At 38.2% G+C, this 20,221-nt stretch overlaps 1 protein-coding gene across 1 annotated transcript; it reads right to left on the bottom strand.

The window, feature by feature from the left end:
• Nucleotides 1–2,071: 2,071 nt before the first annotated feature.
• LOC146378349 (ferric reductase 1-like) lies at nucleotides 2,072–19,623 on the bottom strand. The gene is made up of 15 exons (XM_084944952.1): nucleotides 19,347–19,623; nucleotides 18,477–18,613; nucleotides 13,125–13,222; nucleotides 12,702–12,846; nucleotides 10,089–10,292; nucleotides 9,699–9,800; nucleotides 9,402–9,546; nucleotides 8,573–8,680; nucleotides 7,768–7,883; nucleotides 7,426–7,512; nucleotides 5,284–5,375; nucleotides 4,773–4,831; nucleotides 4,521–4,658; nucleotides 3,520–3,551; nucleotides 2,072–3,434 (listed from the first exon to the last, which is right to left on the bottom strand). Exons 1-15 carry the CDS (start codon nucleotides 19,531–19,533, stop codon nucleotides 3,345–3,347), a joined length of 1,740 nt encoding a protein of 579 aa, XP_084801078.1. The 5' UTR covers nucleotides 19,534–19,623; the 3' UTR covers nucleotides 2,072–3,344.
• Nucleotides 19,624–20,221: the final 598 nt, after the last annotated feature.

Raw genomic sequence — 20,221 nt, 5'->3', positions numbered from 1 at the left:
TGATCAAATGTAATGATAGATACAATGGGGTTATACCTGTGTATTATGTAATTTATAGGAGTTGTTTTTATGATATGAATTTGATCCTAGTGATGAAGTTCACACAGGCTTTGGCTGTAATCATTAAAAAGAGAAAACACATTTTGTTACTCAATATAAGAATGCAGTTACTCTCCTAATTATGTTGTGAGACATTTACATGTCTTTTTTATAGTGTATAGTTTTTAAATCCTAAATATAAGTAAAGTAACTGTTAAACATTGTAATATAATACAAGCTAGAGGCAGATATTATATACTGGATGTTATTATTGAGTGACTCTTATTAATATTAATGGTAATTATTAAATAATTATTAAAAATTGCCAGGCAACATTTTCTTGGGTTTACAGCCAAATGTTGCACCTCTTTAAAATCAAACTATGATTTTAATGTTTTATTTCTCCTAATATTACTTAAACATTCTCTTCAGTTACATTTTTCATCCATCATGATCACCAGTGTTAATGTGATTTGTTTCCAGGGAGCACATCCGGTGTTGGGCTGCCTGGTGATGATCCTCTCCGTCTTCCAGCCAATTGGTGCTTTGCTGCGCTGCGGACCACAACATCACCTATATGTATCAATCTGCGTGTGGTTCTAGAAAACTCTGTTCAATTATTATTTTAAACACATTCATAGTCTACAAACACAATTATTATATTTAACAAATTAAAAACACCATCACACAAATGGATGGGGTAGACCTGCTGAATGACTAAATGCATGGCTCACTCTGCAAAGTAGCATTTCTATTCACACTTCTTCTCACAACTTTTCAATAGTGATTTATTCCATACTGTAACCTACACATTCTTTATCAGAGTACATTTTCTCTCGAATGACCTGCAAATTATATCATTAGTGTTCAATTACTGCATCACTACTGCCTCATCAGCACGCTTGTGTTCAGACTGTCAAATGTTTAGTAATTCCTTAACCTCTTTTAGTGCTAATGGTACTTGCAGTAAATATAGCATGGTTGGAGCTTTGAAAGCTACTTGGAATAGGAGTATTTCAAACTCCACACTGTTTGAAATACAGTCGTTGTGATCTTTCTTGTTCCTGTGGGCAAACTCCACTCACACAGAAGGGACACTCAGCGGGAAAGCACCAAAATATATAAAGATTCTCTGAAACGAGTGATATATCCTCTTTGGACCATGATCTCATGACCATGATAGAAGCCCTAAATATTGATAGAAATTGTTAGTCATTGAGATGGTGATGATGGGGTGGCTGTAGCTCAGGTGGTACAGCAGTTCAGCCACTAACCAGAAGGTTGGTGGTTCAATCCCAGGCGGCATGCCAAATATCCTTGGGCAAGATACTAACCTAGTGTCGCACTTAACAGCTTAAATGAAGCGCTGGTGTGATTATGTGAATGAATTAGTTGCATAAAGTGCTTTGAGTGCTCAGAGTAGGAAAGCGCTGTATAAGAACCAGTCCATAATAAGTTATCAACAAAGTTTTCTGGAATTTTTTTGTTTTCTGACACTTTTGGATGACTAAACATGTCTTGGGTCAAACCGACTCAGCAACATCACTGCTGTACCTGAGAAACAACGTTACAGGAGGGTTAAAAACTGAGACCACAGTGACATTAAGCATTTTTTGCTCAACACTGCCACCTACTGGACCCTACATTAAGGCCTTAATACTTTCAAATAGCTCATCTCCTGCTAATCAAACACTGTAATTTAGACAAAATGAATAGAATGTTCATTTTATTATGATGAGACAGAGGTTCATTGGGAATATTTGAACTGACACCATTACAAGATGGGTAAAGATGCAAGGCAATGAGATTTAGCATTATTCTTTTGGTCAGTACTACCACCTATGTGTCATTGTCACTGGATTGCTTTGTGAGCAGTTTAAATTTAGCAGATTCTGCACATACAGTCATTTATATTCCTGCAACAAGTAAATAAATCAAAAAGGATTCTGTTACAGTTTAGCGTTTATAAAAGCTGCTGCAAGACAAATAAATCTGTTCTTTAAATAAAAACGTGATTTCTTGTGTAACACACACACACACACACACCCTCTGCCTCTCTTTCTATCAAACACACACTTTTTGAAAACTTGCTGATTCCAAGTAAGTATTGTCTTCACCTCACTGTCAGAAATACTCAGTGATATTTGTGAGCATGGAAATGCCTTGGGTCTCCCTACAACAATCATCTTTTATTTTTTTCTTAACCTTCCTATAGTTGAACTGGCTGCTCAGCAAGACAAAGGGAGAGCAGAGGATGCCATTTTCCTTGCTGACATTCTTTTAGCTCAAGTGGAAAGCAGCATCTAAAGGCAGTAGATTCAATGTCCGCTGGGTGGAGCAAAATCCTGAAAGCAGTCCACTGTTAAAAAGAAGCAGAAGTGTAGAGACACAAAAACATTCTTCATCGAAAGCTGGTCCATCTTCCAGAAGAAGGCTTTCTTCCAAGATTGTTTATGTTAAACACCTCAACAGTCAAGCATGTCTAAACAGAATTCAGCCTTCTGTTGACTCAGCAGCATACAGTACTGTATTTATGTACTCACTTCCAAAACATGGACCCCCAAACTAGCTTAGGCTCACAGTCCTTAGGGCTGATATTCCTCCTGTGTTGAAAATAAAACCTTCAAAAAGTCAATGAAAAATAAAATAATAATAATAAAAATAATCAAGCAGTGTCAGGTGATGTGTGCTACATTAAATGGGAAGTTCAGGAGCTGACTCAATGACAGTTTTTTTTGTTTTTTCAAATGAAAGTGACGAAGGTGCAGATTCATACATAGAGAGATGCTGTCATATTAACAGATGTTAATGTGTGAAAAGGGCTTTAACCCTCCCATTATGATGTGGGTCGAGTTGACCTGATTTAAAAATGTAAAAGGAAAAATTGTTAAAAGTACTTTTTTAATACAAAATTGCTGCTTGGCTTAAAAAATGTAACCAGCTTATAAAATGAAAATGGTTTACCTGGCAGTCAGAGTGGAGGCTAAAGGCAACTAAAACTACTTCTTTCTTTGCAACTGTGAGACATATTTCACCAACACACACACACACACTAGACAGTAATGTCTGGCCCGGTGAAATTGAATGCTGATTGAAAGTACACCTTAATTATCAACTGAAAGCAAAAGAGAAAAAAACCATAAGTAATATTTTTTTAAAGACATTACTGAGAAACTTTCCAGGATTCGCCAACTGATGCATCAGTGGGTCTGAATTTCCAGTGCAGTCTCTCATCAAGTATGTTAAAATTGATGATAAAATTCAACAAAACTACAGGGAAACACTTTGGAAGATTCTTCTGCTGCTCATTTTTCTCCAATTCCAACCAGAAGTGCCACCAAAAAGCAAAGGTTTCCCAGAAGGTACACAGCGATCAGGCAACTGTCACCTTTGACCTGACAAAAAAAGTAAAATTATATTAGAAATACTCCATCTTGTGGCAATCAGTGATTGCTTGCTTTTATATTTCTTTCAGCTTACCAATGCTGATTCCATTTGATCAGCAGTACCAGCTGAAACCCAGAGCAAAGAACAGTGAAATATTGCAGGGCACATTAACTGAAGTGAACTAAAACAGTCAGCTATGTTTTTAATCATTTTATTTATACAGGTCGAGTTATGATATTAGTTTTAAGCTTTAACAGAAGAAGAACAATTTGAAATCAATTTAAATAAAATTGAGTCGAGTTGAGTAGTTGTGATGATTGAAGAAAAAAGAAAAAAAAAAAAACAACTTTCAGAACGATAACAATGTGCTGGAAATCTTGGTGTTCATCACTCCAAGCTCTATGTAAACATTTAGCATGTCAAGTTGCCATTGGTCATGGAAAGTGTGTGGGGCACGGGGGGAATTTAAAAATCACCAAACATTAACCAGTTTTTGTAGACACAAAGAGGTTGTGATCATATTTTTTTAATAATTTGTGTAACTGAGCCATTAGAAAAGCCTGAATTAGGAGATAGCATTGTCAAACTACACGTGTCCAAAATTGGATAGTTTCAGTTGAGACAATTCAATGCAAGTTCTCTCTGATAACATTAGGTTGGTGGTGCATGAGCTGAGCCGTCGTGTATAGTATTCCCAGAGTATTTTCATGCATTTAATAAATCGAAAGATAAAGATTCCTTTGGCGCTGTACTTCAGCACAGTTAACGTGTAACAGCTTTTGTTCCAGCAGACTACCATTGAGACATTCTTACGCGTTTTCACTCATCAATTCATAAATACCAATATTTGATGCTACTGTATTATACACAGACAATCTTGTGATACAGTGCTGTTTATTTTACCCATCCAACCCCATTCTGAAGTGTACAGGGGTTATACTCTTCGCTCAGTCAGCTAAATGCTGCTGAACTGATCAGGTGGCTCTTCACCGTGCAAATGGACTGTTGGGTCTAGATTGGTTTTTGTCATTAAAATGTATATGCGTAGTGATGATTGTTTCCTCCATCACTGAAATGCAGAAAAAAAGGCTTACCTCTGTGTTTAACTATCCAATCATGGACCTCCAAAATGATGATGAAGAGAACTTCCCAGGCAAAGAAGCCACCCATCACTTTCAATAGCCATCCATCATCACTGTCAATCCTGTCCAGGCCTGTAAATATGGCTGCCACTGTGTGACACAAAGAAGCAGGCATTTTAAGACTAGCAGCATGGGAGACAGTGTGTCTGCTGTTAAAAATGTTATATATGCAAGATGGCAGAATGAAGTAAAACACAAGCTTACCAGCTATAGATTTTATTACCACCGCATTTAAAAAATGTGTCCAGTTGAACAGATACCTCCTATCAAAGAAAAGAGAAGAACTATAAAATCATCAGCTTCTGAAGTTCTTGTCAAAAAAAAAAAAAAAAAAAAAAAAAAGAGACAAAAAAAGGTTTTTCCTACTTGGTGTTTCAGTGTGAAAGTGTCCTCTGATAAAGCACATGCAGGCTACACTTTGCAAAAGTTTGAAATTTTAAAAACTTTTATGGATAAAGTATGAATACAACTCTTAGGGTTATCAAATAACTTTATAACCTCACTTTGCCGAGTGAGCAGTGCATTTAGTCATTAAGCATGTACTGCCCCATTCCTTTGGTTTATCGTGTTTTCAAAATTTGTTAAATAATTGTAGAGAAAAAAAAGTGAGGCCATTTTTAAGGTTTTTTTTTAAATAATATTTGAACAGAGTATTCTTAAATGTGTATAGGCATGATATAGTATATTGATTAAACAAACACAGATGGATACATACAGGTGATGTTGTGGTCCGCAGCGCAGCAAGGCCCCGATAGGCTGGATGAGTGAGAGGATCATAACCAGGCACCCCAACACTGGATGTGCTCCCTGGATACCAAACACATTAACAGTGCTAATCATGGGGCATAAATATCAGTCTGAGAGCTGAAACACACAACTAAAGAGTGCTTAATGAATATCAAGAGAAAAGAAAAAAAAACCACTTTGAAGAGGTATATTAATCTTGCCTGTGGATGCAACTTGCAGACTGGAGGAGCTGAGGATTGATCTATGGACCTTCTGTTTGATAGATGACTTGCTCTACTACCCAAGTGAAGGTAAAGCCTCCACAAATAACCCCAGAGTGAAAAGTACGAGAGTACCTTTGAGACTACCGTGAGAACTTAATCATTTCTAGATGTACCTCCCATGAGGGGCACTTCTGCTCCACTTGCCTTTTGTCTTAATGACTTGCAATGTTGGCTTATAAATATGCACCAACTTTTTGTCATCTCCATAGTTTGCATTTTGTCCCTTAGGTTTTACATGGTGTCGCTATTCTCTTCTACAATCACATCACAACCAAAAGCTGCACATGACCGTCTTCCTTCAGTCCTACTGTTACACAGGAGTTGTTTCTGCACACCAAAGCCAAGGGGTGGAGGGGTCCATACCTGGTTGGTATGGTTAGTGGGAAGGAAATATTCCCTTCTATTCTGTTAGAAACCTCCAGCAGAACCAGGCTCAGGTGATGTAGCCATCTGCTGCAACTGGTTGGAGGAGATGGGGAGACGCGACAGGCAAAATGTTATGAAGGCAAGCCAGAGAGTAACTAAGGACCCCAAAGCACTTTACACTACATTCAGTCATCCACACACTGGTGATGGCAAGCTACATTGTAGCCACAGCCGCCCTGGGGCGCACTGACAGAGGCGAGGCTGACGGACACTGGCGCCATCGGGCCCTCTGATGTAGGCACCGGGTGAAGTGTTTTGCCCAAGGACACAACGACTGAGACTGTCGGAGCCGGGGCTCAAACCGGCAACCTTCAGACTACAAGACGAACTGCTAACTCTTGAGCCACGATCGCTCCAATCCATAGGTGTTTGGACTATTAAAAAAATGAATGGCTGACAATTTTCTTCAAACAAAAAACAAAGTCCTTGTTTGTGCCTAATGTAATTAAAACTTTTGATGTCCACGCGATATCAACCAAATCTTCAATGAGGAACTTTTGGGGTTCTTTTGACTCAGCCTTTAGATAAGTATGCCAAATCTCTGGTTCACTCTCTCTCTTTTTTTTTTAACTTAAGAAACCTTGCCAAGTTCAGTTCTATTGTATCACACTAGGAATTAGAAATTGTTCATGCTTTCATTTCATTTTTCTGTATTATTGTAATTCCTCATTCACTTTTCTCAAAATCTTCTTGGAACATCTGCAAATTGCTTATAATTGAACTGTGTGGCTTCCAAGTCTTCAAAGTACTTTTAAATCACACCAATGTTAATTCAGTGGTACTGGCTCCCTATCAATTTGTGGTCAAGATTGTGGTTTTGGCTTTTTAGAGTTTTGCATGGGGACGCACTGGTGTATATCAGTGAATCTTTATAGCTATACAGAACGAGCAGTCCCCCTAGGGGTTGTGATCAGGGCCTGCATGCTGCGCAGCATACAAGGCTGAGAACTAAAGGAGACTGAGCTTTTACCATAGTGGCCCCAAGATTCAACATTGCTATCCTGTTATGCCTGAGATCTATGGACTTCGTGGTTTCTGTTTTAAAAAAAACCAAACTGACATTTTTAATCAGACTTTGGGTAACTATTTTGATTGTGAAGCACTTTGCAGAAATTATCTTGAAAAGTGCTATATAAATAAATTAGTACTTAAATATAGGGTTTAAAAACTGGGATTAAATGAAATCTAAATGTTGCAACATAATTTGGAGAGTATTTGCATTCATATAATCAACAATTTGTATTCAACAATTACACCCAATCCTGTGTGAACAACACATAAAATTTAATTGGAATAAATAAGAAAAGAAATATTATTACACAGAGAAACACGGTTTTATCATTTGATTGTCGCTGTAATGAATAGTACAAAACCATAACTTAACTAAGATTCTTAGAATCTAGCAGAGTCAGTGTACTAACCCCAGACCAGTCCTGAGTATGAACGAACACAAGGATGAAAGCAGTGATTGTGGCTGCTACCGTCAGACACATTACTCCAACATGGACCTGGAGGAACACAAAGAAAACAGCATGATACTGTGGCAGCTAAACCAATACATTTGTCCACATAACATTAGGCTTGGACCAAGCTGTCTTACAAGTCTATTATATCTGAAATTACTTATGAAGTTAATATCTTTAGTCATGAAATTTATTCTGGAAACACACCAAGTTTAAGTTGTTTTCAAGCCTAGTTTAGTTTACAAAAACTTTGGTTCCACATTGAAAAGATAATACATGGTTTTGTCTATGATGTCTCACCACAAACCAGAGATCTTTGTCGCACATTTTTTTTCCCTTGGCCATTTTTTTTAGATATCGGGAAACCATCATGCCCAGTGATCCTGTGGTCATCCAGGCAATTAGCATGAGTGATCCTGAAACACAGTTAAATATTGAAATTCTCTCCACTTCTCTTTGTTTTAGGAGTTAAGATTAATTTCTTCCCCTGGAGTAAACATGTCGTCTGTCAACTGACTAAAAATTTAGAGCAGAAACATTTGACAGTAGTCGTCACATTTTGGATTTAAACTAATGAGTCAACAGAGCAAAGGTAATATGACAGTGAGCAGCCAAACAGCAACCTTGGGCCAAGAAACTGAGTCCAATGCCATAATTACAGGTATACCATTAGCAGAAAAGCGGCACATAAATGTTTTTCACATCTTCAAAATTCTATTAGTTTTCAAACATCTGAAGATTGTTATGAATGACTGTTTTGCATATCCTTGTCTCATGAAAAAGGACAGTTATTGTTAAGAGACCACCCATCTAATGTGTCCAACATCATCCACTGTTTTGGTTCCTTTTTTGTGTAACTTGTGTCTGTGAAACATGTGCAGTTCAATTTAAAGGACTGCAAGTCTACTCAGTTTTATAGATTAAACACTTTAATCATGCTAAAAGTACAAATGAAATTAAGTTCCTGGTAGCATTTATCTTCCAAGGACTTTCAAATCATTTAGCTGTGAACAGCTTAGCAAAAAATGACAAAGGACTTTGCTGAGATTATTTTGGACTAAAAAACATTTTTATTTTACACGTATCACTTTGTGCAAGGTCTTACCATGAGCTTTGATGATATCAGGAACATCACCTTTGCCAACAACAAGGGGATTATTAATATTGATCCTTTTATTGCTGGTGAAGGTACCCATATGGATTCTTATTGATCCTGTAGGAAAGGTATATCAAAGTTTACAGACACTTGTATACGTGTATGCATGTGTGAGTGTCACACTGGATAACATTTAACCACACCAACATTTAAATTTCACAGAATAAGCTGTGAATAAGTTTCCACATACCACAACCAATCTCTCTCTTGTGGTGGCATAAATTGAAAGCGGGATTCATGAGTCAATAATACATAAAAGGAAATAGTCTGACATTGAACTTGATGTGAAAAAGAAAAAGTGTAACATGCCTAGAAAAAAAACCCCCATAGGTTGGAATAATGAAAAAAAAAAGGTGAAAGTGAATATGGCCAAAAGGCATCAGCTTTATGTGCATATAATACATTCAGCTAATGCATGAGTAGGTGCAAGTTTGCAATCTACTATTTAGATACAAGCTGGGTTAGGATTCCTTTTAAGGAAAAAGACTAAGCTTTGCATGCCTATGAAACAAGTTTCATTTTCATAAACTGGTAGAGACAGAGGTATTAAAAGTGAACTCATTTGACACTTTTTACATTATTGGAAAAGGAACCACAGTCAAAGGCCCTGCATAACCGTTCGAAGTAAAAGTATTTACTGGGGTACAATTGTAAACAATAAAAAACACGTGCTTATTAGATCACCTGCAAAGTATCATTTGAAAGAGACCTTTCCAAACAGTTTAAAAGACTGACTTGTTTGGTGTAACAAACCATCTGACACATCAAATTATGTTACCATTGTTGCTGGGTCCATAGGAAAACAAGAGGTAGTAGGACTGGTTGAAACCAGAAGTCCCCTCAATAGAAATTGTGTTTGTGGTAGTGAAGACACAACTGATGACACTGTTCTGCAATGACGTTGTTATATTATAAACATTCCCCTGTTGGAACCAAACACACATAAATCTCAGATGTAATTTATGGAGTAAGATGGAATTCACAAAAAATACACATGCAGTTCACTTTTTCCACAGAACTGAATGGAAACATTCTAGCCTTGTATAAATCGCTGCTATCAGAACAAATGTAGTACCAGAGGAAGAACTTGTGGCTTTGATCGTCCTGTTGAATACATATGTTCCACCTCAACTTGTCCATTGCTTTTCATAACACAAACGTAAATGTCATCATTTCCCTGGGGAAAGACAAATTTGGAATGAATTAGCATGTTTTACAAGTTGTGAATGATTTAGCATTGCTCACAAAATTGGTGGGAATCATCAGAATATTTTATTAATCCTATAGGAAATATGCAAATTGGAGGTAAGTGAACAATGACTGCATTACAGCAGCTTTTCACCAACAGGTGCTGTTAAATACAAATACACCAAGAGGCTTATTGCTGTTATTGCTTAAAAAACAAACAAATAAACAAAAACCTAACTTTAATTTCAGAGGACTAATAATTTTGTCTTTACATTACCATTCTTTGATCATCAGAGAATCCAAAAGCGATGTATCCTTCATAAGGACCAGTCATCTCAAAGTGGACAGCTTCGCCACCGGCTAACATCTTGGCTGACATGAAATAACAGCTAGTACTGACTGCTGGGTCACAGTTTGAAGGCTGACTGAAGCACACCTTGGTGACCCCACAGTCAGCACTAGAGATGGATCCAGCTGATTTCTGCACACACAGGAAGAGAAAACTTTGGCATCATCATTTTGAATATACTGTGTAATCTTATTTTCTTATTTATACGGCGCCAAATCACAACAACAGTCGCCTAAAGGAACTTTATATTGTATGGTAGACCCTACAATAATACATACAGAGAAAAACCCAACAATCATATGACCCCCTATGAGCAAGCACTTTGGCGACTGTGGGAAGGAAAACCTCCCCTTTAACAGGAAGAAACCTCCAGTAGAACCAGGCTCAGGGAGGGGTGGGGCCATCTGCTGCAACCGGTTGGGGTGAGAGAAGGAAAACAGGATGAAGACATGCTGTGAGAGCCAGAGATTAATAACAAGTATGATTCAATGAAGGGAAGCCAATCTAGGAGAAATCTGCTCTCTCTTTCTAGTCCCTGTCAGGACTCTTGCTGCAGCATTTTGAATTAACTGAAGGCTTTTCAGGGAGTTTTTAGGACATCCTGATAATAATGAATTACAGTCGTCCAGCCTGGAAGTAATAAATGCATGAACTCGTTTTTCAGCATTACTCTGAGACAGGATATGTCTAATTTTAGAGATGTTGCGCAAATGAACATAGTTGTTTAATATGTGCACTGAAGGACATGTCCTGGTCAAAAATGACTCCAAGGTTCCTCACAGTGTTACTGGAGGCCAAGGTAATGCCATCCAGAGTAAGAATCTGCTTAGATACCATATTTCTAAGACTTTCAGGCTGAGTACAATTACTTGTGTGTTATCTGGCTTCATGGATAGATAAAGTTGGGTGTCATCTGCATAGCAGTGAAAATGTATAATATGTCTTCTGATGATACTGCCTAGGGAAAGCATGTATAATGTAAACAGAATTGGTCCTAGCACTGAACCCTGTGGAACTCCATAGTTGACCTTAGTATGTGAAGAGGACTCTCCATTTACATGTACAAATTGGAGTCTATTAGATAGATATGATAAAAAACCACTGCAGTGCAGTACCTGTAATACCTACAGCATGTTCTAATCGCTCTAATAGGATATTATGGTCGACAGTATCGAACGCTGCACTGAGGTCTAGCAGGACAAGCACAGAGATGAGTCCACTGTCAGAGGCCATAAGAAGATCATTTGTAACTTTACTGCACATTACTGTTATGCAGCCCTACTAATAAATGCTATAAGCGCATCCATACATTTTAATTGGTTATTAAACTTAGGGTCATGGATGGGCTTGAGCCTGACTTATCCCAACCACATGCATAAAACTCATGTACACACCTATGAGCTGTTTAAAACCACAAACTAATCTAGCAAGCATAGCATTCATAGACGCACAGTGAGAACATGCATGTGTGAGACTTGGACTTACTTCACACACACACACACACACACACACGATTTAGACATTAGCTGCTTTAAATCTTTTCTACTACTTATACTTTTTTTCCATAGACAATGCTAACATAAATTACAAATTCTTGTAACAGTACTTTTAATAAAAACAGACAACTAGATCCATTTAGTGTGTACTAAATACTGTAGGTAGTGCTTAATGGGTGCAAAGCCATAGTATAAATAGTAATTAAGGGGTCTCAAACTCGCAGCGTGGGGGCCACTTGCGGCCCACATCACCCCTACTTGTGGCCCGTATATTGACGTGAAGAAATATAAGGCAATTTGGTCTTGAAGTTACTTTTGTTAGGGAGGATTTGTTTGTTGTTGAGTGCAATGGTAAAATAAGTTCTTTAAAAAGCAAAAAATTATTTAATATGAAGGCAATATGAGCAGAGAGCACAAACATGTTGAGGGATTGGCTGTGTTAGGTCAGTGAGAGAAGTATTTGTAAAGAAAATTTTCACTAGCAGTCAACAACTAATGTGTACACGTATGTCCGCATTTTTATTTTGTTAAATACTAAGAAGTGCTGCCATGCATGTGGCCAGAAAGAGAGTACCAATTTGTTTATTTGGTAGTTCAATGAAAGTTTGCAGTTTTGTCTTGTTATACAATATTGGAAATTTTAAAAACAAAACGCTACATTTTCGGAAATATTTGTGGGCATTTTCTTGTTTGTTTGTTTGTTTTTGTGCTACTTGAACACTAAAGTGGCCCTCACATGAGATGACAGTGTCAGCAGTGGCCCACAGCTCATTTACGTTTGAGACCCCTGTAGTAAATGGACTGGTCCTTATCACCATTCACACACATGCACTGTGACGTACAGACTCGAGAAACTGGTGAGTGAACCACCAAAACCTAAGCAGACAACCTGCTCTATTTTCTGAGCTGCTCAGTCCCAGAGGAGTTGCAGAATACAGAAGATGGTAGACTTCCATCAGCCTCTAAGCCAACAGATAATAAATCAGTCCATTTGTAGGATGAAACTGCCAACCAAACTATGTTCAAAACAGACATTGTTACTTACAACAAGTGATCCAGGTTGTAAACTGCCATTGTCAGTGGATGTAGTGAGGGCATCTGCAGATCTAGCAGCTCTGCCGTTAGTGAAGGTCAGGACAGGGCTTGTCACATTGATCCAAAATGTTGTAGAATTCTGCACAAAGGATGCACTGCAGCGACACCAAAACCAGTGTGAACTGGGGTATAAACACCTGAGCTTTATGAAAGTGCTTTGCTAATTTGAGCAAGGCAGACAATGAAATTATTCTTGTTAAAAGGGAGTTTTTCCTTTCCACTGTTGCCAAAGATCTTGCTAATAGTAGTGATGATTGTTGGGGTTTTCTCTGTATGATTGTAGGGTCTTTACCTTACAATATAAAGCACCTCAGACAACTGTTGTTATGATTTGGTGATTTGGTAAATAAAATTTAATTAATAGACCATTTACCAGAAATGAACAGCTTTGATGTCTCCTGATGGTTCTGATCTCCATGTCACCTGAATGTAGCTGCTATTAAAGCCTGATGTGTGGGACACAGCCGAGTTCTGGACACACATTTGCATAAAGGGAGAGAGAGAGTGCAAGTGACATGCCAAACACAATATACCTTGCTGCATAGTTTTAATTAACTTGTCACAAAAACTAATGACACTGTATATAGGACACGTAAGTCATATGTTCTCTCCTGCACAATGCTGCACATTTTTCTTTGTTATAGTTTCTTGGTAAGAACCAGCAAAACAAATGACAGTGTATTCAGTACAAGAATGACAGCGTCCCCGAGGAATGAAATAAAACTATTATGAGTAGAACCGGTCGAATTATTGATAGTTCATTGTTAAGCTCCATAACACTATCACGCCTACTAAGGACCCCTATGACTGGGAAAAGAAGGGCTGGAACCTTAGAGCACCCTCTGGGTGACAATAGGGTTTATAGCATAGACCCCAGCATAGGAAGTCACTTTTTTTTCCTCCTTTCCCCTTTTGTATATTCAGCCACGTTTGTTAGGCGTTTTGTTGTGTGTTGTTATACATTGCTGCTCTGAGCAGAAAGGGGAAGAGTACCAGAGATTTTGTGGTTGTAATACAGTCAGATGTCTAGTAGGCCTATAAATTTTGCCTCTTTGAATATAAACGGCATAATTAATCCAATTAAAAGATCAAACATGCTATCGCAATTGAAAAAGACTAAGGTTCAGATAGCATATATACAGGAATCTCATCTCACTGATAGTGAACATACAAAATTAAACAGAATGGGGCGCTCCAACGTATATTTTTCCTCGCATAGTTCTGGGAGACGTAGAGGGGTAGCAATTTTGCTTTCCAATAAAGTTAATTTTGATTTAATTTCCGAGCACAAAGATAAGGAGGGAAGATAAGGAAGGAGTCTTAGTTAGTCTGCTAAATGTTTATATGCCTCCAGGTAGCAACTGGGCATTTTACAAACAGATACTTGAGCTATTCACAACCCAAAGTCCAATATGTGGGGGTGATTTTAACATAAGACTGCATCCTAAAATGGATAGTTCTAATGGGAGGACAAATACTAAAAGCATTAGTAAAAAGGTTAAGAATTACATGAAAGAGCTTGGAATAGTGGATATATGGAGATTCAAGATGTTATTGTCATGTGTCACACGAGAAAAGGCATTTCTCCGTGCAATGAAATTCTTTTTTTGTTGTCCACCCACAGATGCTGATTAATATATACAATAGAAATAGAACATATAAATACAAATAGCACAAATAAATAAATGAAGACGGAAACAAAGACAGAAGAAGGAGGCAAAATATGGAGATTTGAAACAGAGATATGTGCAGGGAACATAACCTTACTGTATGGGGTTATACCCACTATTCCTCAGCACACAATGTTTACTCCCGAATTGATTTTTTCCTGATGTTTAAAAGCAACAGGTACAGATTATTTGAATGTGTCATCGATACCTGTACCATTTCAGCTCATGAGCCTGTGTATTTGACACTTAATATAAACAATGAAACAAAATCTGCCATCTGGAGGATAAATACAAACATTCTGAATAAAACTGAAGTTAAAGACATTTTGAAATTAGAAATTCAATCTTATTTAGAATATAATGATAATGGTGAGGTTTCACCAGTAACACTATGGGATGCTTTAAAAGCACGATCTGATATCTTCATGTTGGTGTTGTTCCCACATCATCAAAATAAATGTTGTTCCAGGTTCAACATTGCAGGTGACCAATCACATTGTTGTGACGTCATACTTTTGCAACTTCAGAAAAAAACACCGTAAAAAAGAAAAGTACTTAACTTGCAAGAAACCGCCTCTGTCTGCCGATCCAGCAAAATTCTGAATTCTTTGCATTTCAGGATACTGTTCTTTAATAAACGGTAAGCATTATACATATTGTCCTTGCAACATTGGAATTTCATAAATGAATGACTCGCTTGGCTTGCAAAAGTATTACGTCACAACAAGGTGATTGGTCACTTGCAATGTTGAACCTTGAACAACATTTATTATGATGATGTGGGAACAACACCAACACGAAGATATCAGATCATCCGCTTTGAAAGCAGTAGTTCATGGTAAGATCATAGCCATCTCCTCTGTGCTAAAGAAGTGCAGAAAGCAAAAACTACAAGAGCTAGAAAGTAAATTTATAAAACTAGTGAAAGAACACTCAGTTTCACTATGTAATTCAGTCAGGACAAAAATAAAGGAAGTACAGAGGGAGACAGATGCAATAAATATAAAAGAGGTTCAAAAGAACTTTCTGTTTACAAAACAACGGTACTATGACACAGGAGGAAAAGCATTAAAACTTCTGTCATAAGGCTAAGAAAACAACAGGCAGAAAGAACAGTCTAGAACAAGGATGTGGAGCTTCCGCACTTCTGTTTTCTCTATTTGTCAATATATAAGACAAAGCGTAGAAATAACAGGGGTCCCCCATGGGTTGGGGGAGCAAAAATTAGCCCTATTTGCTGATGATATATTGATTTTCTTGACTAATCCAACTGAATCACTTTCAAAATGTGATGAGATTGTTAGATGACTATGGTTTTCTTTCAGGATATAAAATTAACATTAATAAAACTCAAGTATTAAAGCTTAACTACCATCCAACAACTAAAATTAAAAACACATATAAATGGAACTGGGACTCAGACCACATCAGATATTTGGGGGTTGTGCTGACTGAAGATCCAACTAAACTGTTTGAAGCCAATTATGACCCTTTGCTCTCAATGATTAAGAAAGACTTGCAAAGATGGAAAACTGTTCCCTTCTTGACGCTGCAGTCTCGGGTGGAATCAATTAGGATGAATGTCCTCCCTCGCTTACTGTCAAAGCTTACCAATTTGGATACCACAGAAACATTTTGAGGTATGACAGAATATTGGCCAAGTAAATAAAAGAGCAAGAATTAAATATAAAACAATGCAACTATTGAAAGAAAAAGGGGGCATCAGTTTACAATGCCTTCGTGACTATTATTATGCAGCCCAATTAAGACCCCTGATGTGTTTATGTTCACCAACCTATTCCTCAGGCTGGAAAGATGTTGAAGGGATGGTTATAAATGGGGTGCCAATTATGGCACTTTTGGCAGATAAGAAATAAAACTGGCATCTTGGGTGATTTTATGCTCGATTCTCTCCTGAATAGTTGGGATTGTGTTATTCAGACTAGTGGGCTGGAGAAAGCAGTTAAGACATTGAGATGATTGCTTATGACTCTGACTTTTTGCCCAATATTCACAATAATAGGTTTAGGATATGGGTCTCTAAAGGTTTAACTACTTATTATTCTCTTACTCATGAGGGGGCAATCTTGAGTTTTGATATATTAAAACAAAAACATGGATTGGGTCAAGACAATTTTTACAGGTATTTACAAGTCACCTGGATTGGCTGGAGGACTGTTTACTTAGCCTGATAGGCCGAAGGACACTGTCTCAGCTGAACTATGGACACGCACACACATACACTTACACTGATAAGCACTCACTCATCCCCCCTCCCTTTCCAACGCCTTCGACGCTTGTTGCCCCCTGGGAACACGAGGCGGGTCCGGGCCCGTGCTGTCGAAGAGATGACGGCGCCGTCGCAGGATGGCTGCTGTGTTGCCTGGGGTTACTCCTCATCCCCTACCCATCCCTGTGGCTTGTCATGTCTTCCATAATGTTGTGCTGTGGACATTTACGTGCTTTTTTGTGCAGAGGAGTTTTTTTGTTTCCTGTTCTCGTGCTGTCCTACCATGGAAGCACAGCATGAGTGGAGGTCTCTTTTTTTCCTCTTGTACCTTCCCGTTGTTGTGTACATTTCAGTGTTTTTCTTGTAACGCTACCGATCTCCGACTTGTAATCCCATGTGATGTCTGTGTTATGTGTGTAAGGTCGGGGGGGGTTACCATCTCGCTGCAGGGCAACCTGCTTGCGACAAATAAAGCTGTCATTCATTCATTCATTCAAGTCGGGCATTATTTTGATCAAAAAATTAAAATTATAATAGAAAACAGTGAATTGGGCTTTGTGGAAACTTTTTCCATGTTAACAAAAGAGACCAACTCTGAATACATTAAGAGAAGGTGGGAGACGGAGGGCAATGTACTCATCCCTAGTGAAAATTGGGCAAAAATGTGTCAACTGCAGTGGACCACAACAGTCTCCAATACATGGCGAGAGTTTGGATGCAGAAACTTAGTGAGATATTTTATTACACCAATTCAAAAAAGGCACCGAGGAGGTGGCGACTCATGTTGGAAGCTTTGTGGGACCTCTGGAGCTAAACATTATCATGTCTTCTGGGAATGTAATGTACTAAGGTCATTTTGGTCCTGTATTTATTATCATATAAATTATGTTTTTGGAGCTAAAATCCCCTGTTCATTTCAGTGTATATATTTGGGAGATGTAAACACGCAAAATTGGAAGAAGTCTGATATGAGACTGTTGGCAATTCTATTGATTGCTAGCAAAAAAGCCATTACAAGGAAATGGTTAAAGGTTGAACCACCGTCACAGGAGGACTGGATCAATATAGTCAACGAAATCTACATTATGGAAAAACTATCATTCACTTTGAGGATTCAAAGTGACAAGTTCTACGAGCAACGGTCAAAATGGACCGAATATGTTAAACCCATAAGATCTGACTTTTTGTAAGGTTCTGGAAGTACGAGTGATACATGGATTTCTTGGGGGCCTCTAGGCCCGGTGGCGCTGAAGCAGCTGACTTTTCTATTGACCCAAATTAATTTAACTATATACGTAAAAGTACATATATTAAATAATAATAGAAAAATTTATAATAATAATAATAATAATAATAATAATAATAATAATAATAATAATAATAATAACAACAACAAGAATAATTAAAAGAATATTATAATAAATAATTAGACCAGCAAAGTGGCAAATAAGGATCTTTGGAAGAGTCGGGCAGCCCAGCGTTGCTGAAAGTGAAGTTGTGTGAATCTGGGGTACATTTGGGTACTCCCAGATCCGGTCCTTTTTGGACCGATGATATACTCATATATGTCATATATATCCTATTCTTTTTTCCTTCCTTTCTGGAACCCTTCCCATGTATGTGGCTTTTTTATGGGGGGGGGGGGGTCTGTCTGTCTGCCTGTTTGTTTGTTTGTTTATGCTGCACTGTTGTTATTGAAAACTTAAAAATAAATATATTAAAAAAAAAAGAATGACAGCAAAGACTTTGGCATCAAACTGATAGCAGACTTAAGTTCCAATACATAAACATACATGCTGCTCACATTAACTTCCAGAATACTCACAGCTCTCTGGCTGCAGGTGAGGAGTTGAGCAGCCCCTTCTGGTATGGCAAAGGAACCCACAGGACTCTTGCTTCCCAGTTCTCTAGCCTCCAATAGGAAACCAGTAAATGGTGTAGAGGCTGGACCCTGTAGCTCAACTTGGAATTAGAAAAACAAAAATGAAGAAGAATGAAACTGGTGTTATTCTTTGACAATAAGATTTTTGAAAAATAACCTTAGTCACTTTTAGGGCTGCAACGATCAACTTACTCAAATACCTTTATTATTTGAAAAAACGAGAAAGAAAAAAAATTATCAAGGATTTTGTTTTACTTTTTTTTTTTTTTTATTGGGAGTTGATGCTTTGTTTAATGCATGACTGGAGAGCTCAGTTGTCAACATGTAAATGCAAGCGTGTCACCCACATCTGCGGCTAAAACATATTTACAATAGAAATATTTCTAGGAACATGGCTGTGCATAACAGCCATGACAGCCTTAAGCCCAAGCAGCCTCTGTTTACACAAAAAAACTTACACAAAGAGCAAAGAGGTTCATGTGGAGTGAAAGAAAACATTTTTCTAGCGCCCAAAACAGCAGCACTTCGAAATGTAACCGCCATTAAAACCTTTACTCGAGTCCTTCAGTCTCCCTGTTTAACAAGCGCCAACGTGGGGAAAAAGGTTATGTTATTGAGTTTTTATTTGGGAACAGGCAGAACGTCCTGTCTTCCTTGCTGTCCCCATATTTCACACGCTGGTTTGCCATCTCTCCCACAAAATCACCTCCAAAACACACTACAAATTTCACCAATAATTCATTTCCTTATAAACCACTGAATCGAGTGACATACCAACGGCCGTCGAGCTTTCTCTCACTCATGTTTACTTACCTATGACATCCTCTCCGAGTCCGTAGCGCCTTTGCTCTGTGGTGACAGTGAAGGGTGACGGTGCAGTCTGTGGGCTCAGCCCAGAGTGGTGGAGTTCCATGTCTTCACAGCTGTCTATAACCACACCTGAGCCGTGGCCCCGGACCAGCGGAGCAGTGCACAGCAGCAGCAACACAGGAAGAGTCATTGCAACAAAAGTATTTTCCAGTCGACTCCTCTCTGTAGTCAAGAAAAACTGCAAAACAGAGTATCACAGTACTACCGACGAGCGGGGTGGAGCACTGCAGGTAAATCTGGGAGTGCCGGTAATTGATAACTAGGGATGCGACGCTCGATACTTCTGTTTCGACAGCATGTCGAGTTTAGAAACGGTAGATGTTTTGAAATTCCGTGAGTAAATACACCCAGGTCACGTGACCATGGAGTTTCCAAAGGTGACTTACTGTGTTCAGGCGGAGGAGGAGACGGGATTCCTATTTTTACAAACCAGAGCACACGCGTGTGTAAAGGAAAATGGAATTGTTTTTTGGGGTGTGAATTGGGAAGACCAATATATGTTCATATGATTGTTGGGTTTTCCTCTGTATCTACAATATAAAGCACCTGGAGGCGACTGCTGTTGTGATTTGACGCTATATAACTAAAATTGAATTGAATAGAAAAACCCACTTAAACGCCGAGATCCAAATAGCAGATACATAGCAGATAAATAATAAATAGTCTATCGTCCTCTTCTTTCTCATCTATATGATTGATGTCACAAAGATTAGAAAGAAAGACTGCGAGGTGAGCTTCATTAACTCAAGTCAGCAAAGAAAGAGCGAGAGCGGGGGATAAATGCCCATGTCACAGTATATGACATGCATAATAGTTTC

This window comes from Perissodus microlepis, chromosome 11 (genome assembly GCF_051167445.1).
Source record: "Perissodus microlepis isolate ML-2025 ecotype Zambia chromosome 11, ASM5116744v1, whole genome shotgun sequence".
Lineage (NCBI taxonomy): Eukaryota > Metazoa > Chordata > Actinopteri > Cichliformes > Cichlidae > Perissodus > Perissodus microlepis.
Note: the sequence above shows the minus strand (reverse complement) of the source record. Positions and strands in the feature narration are given on the sequence as shown.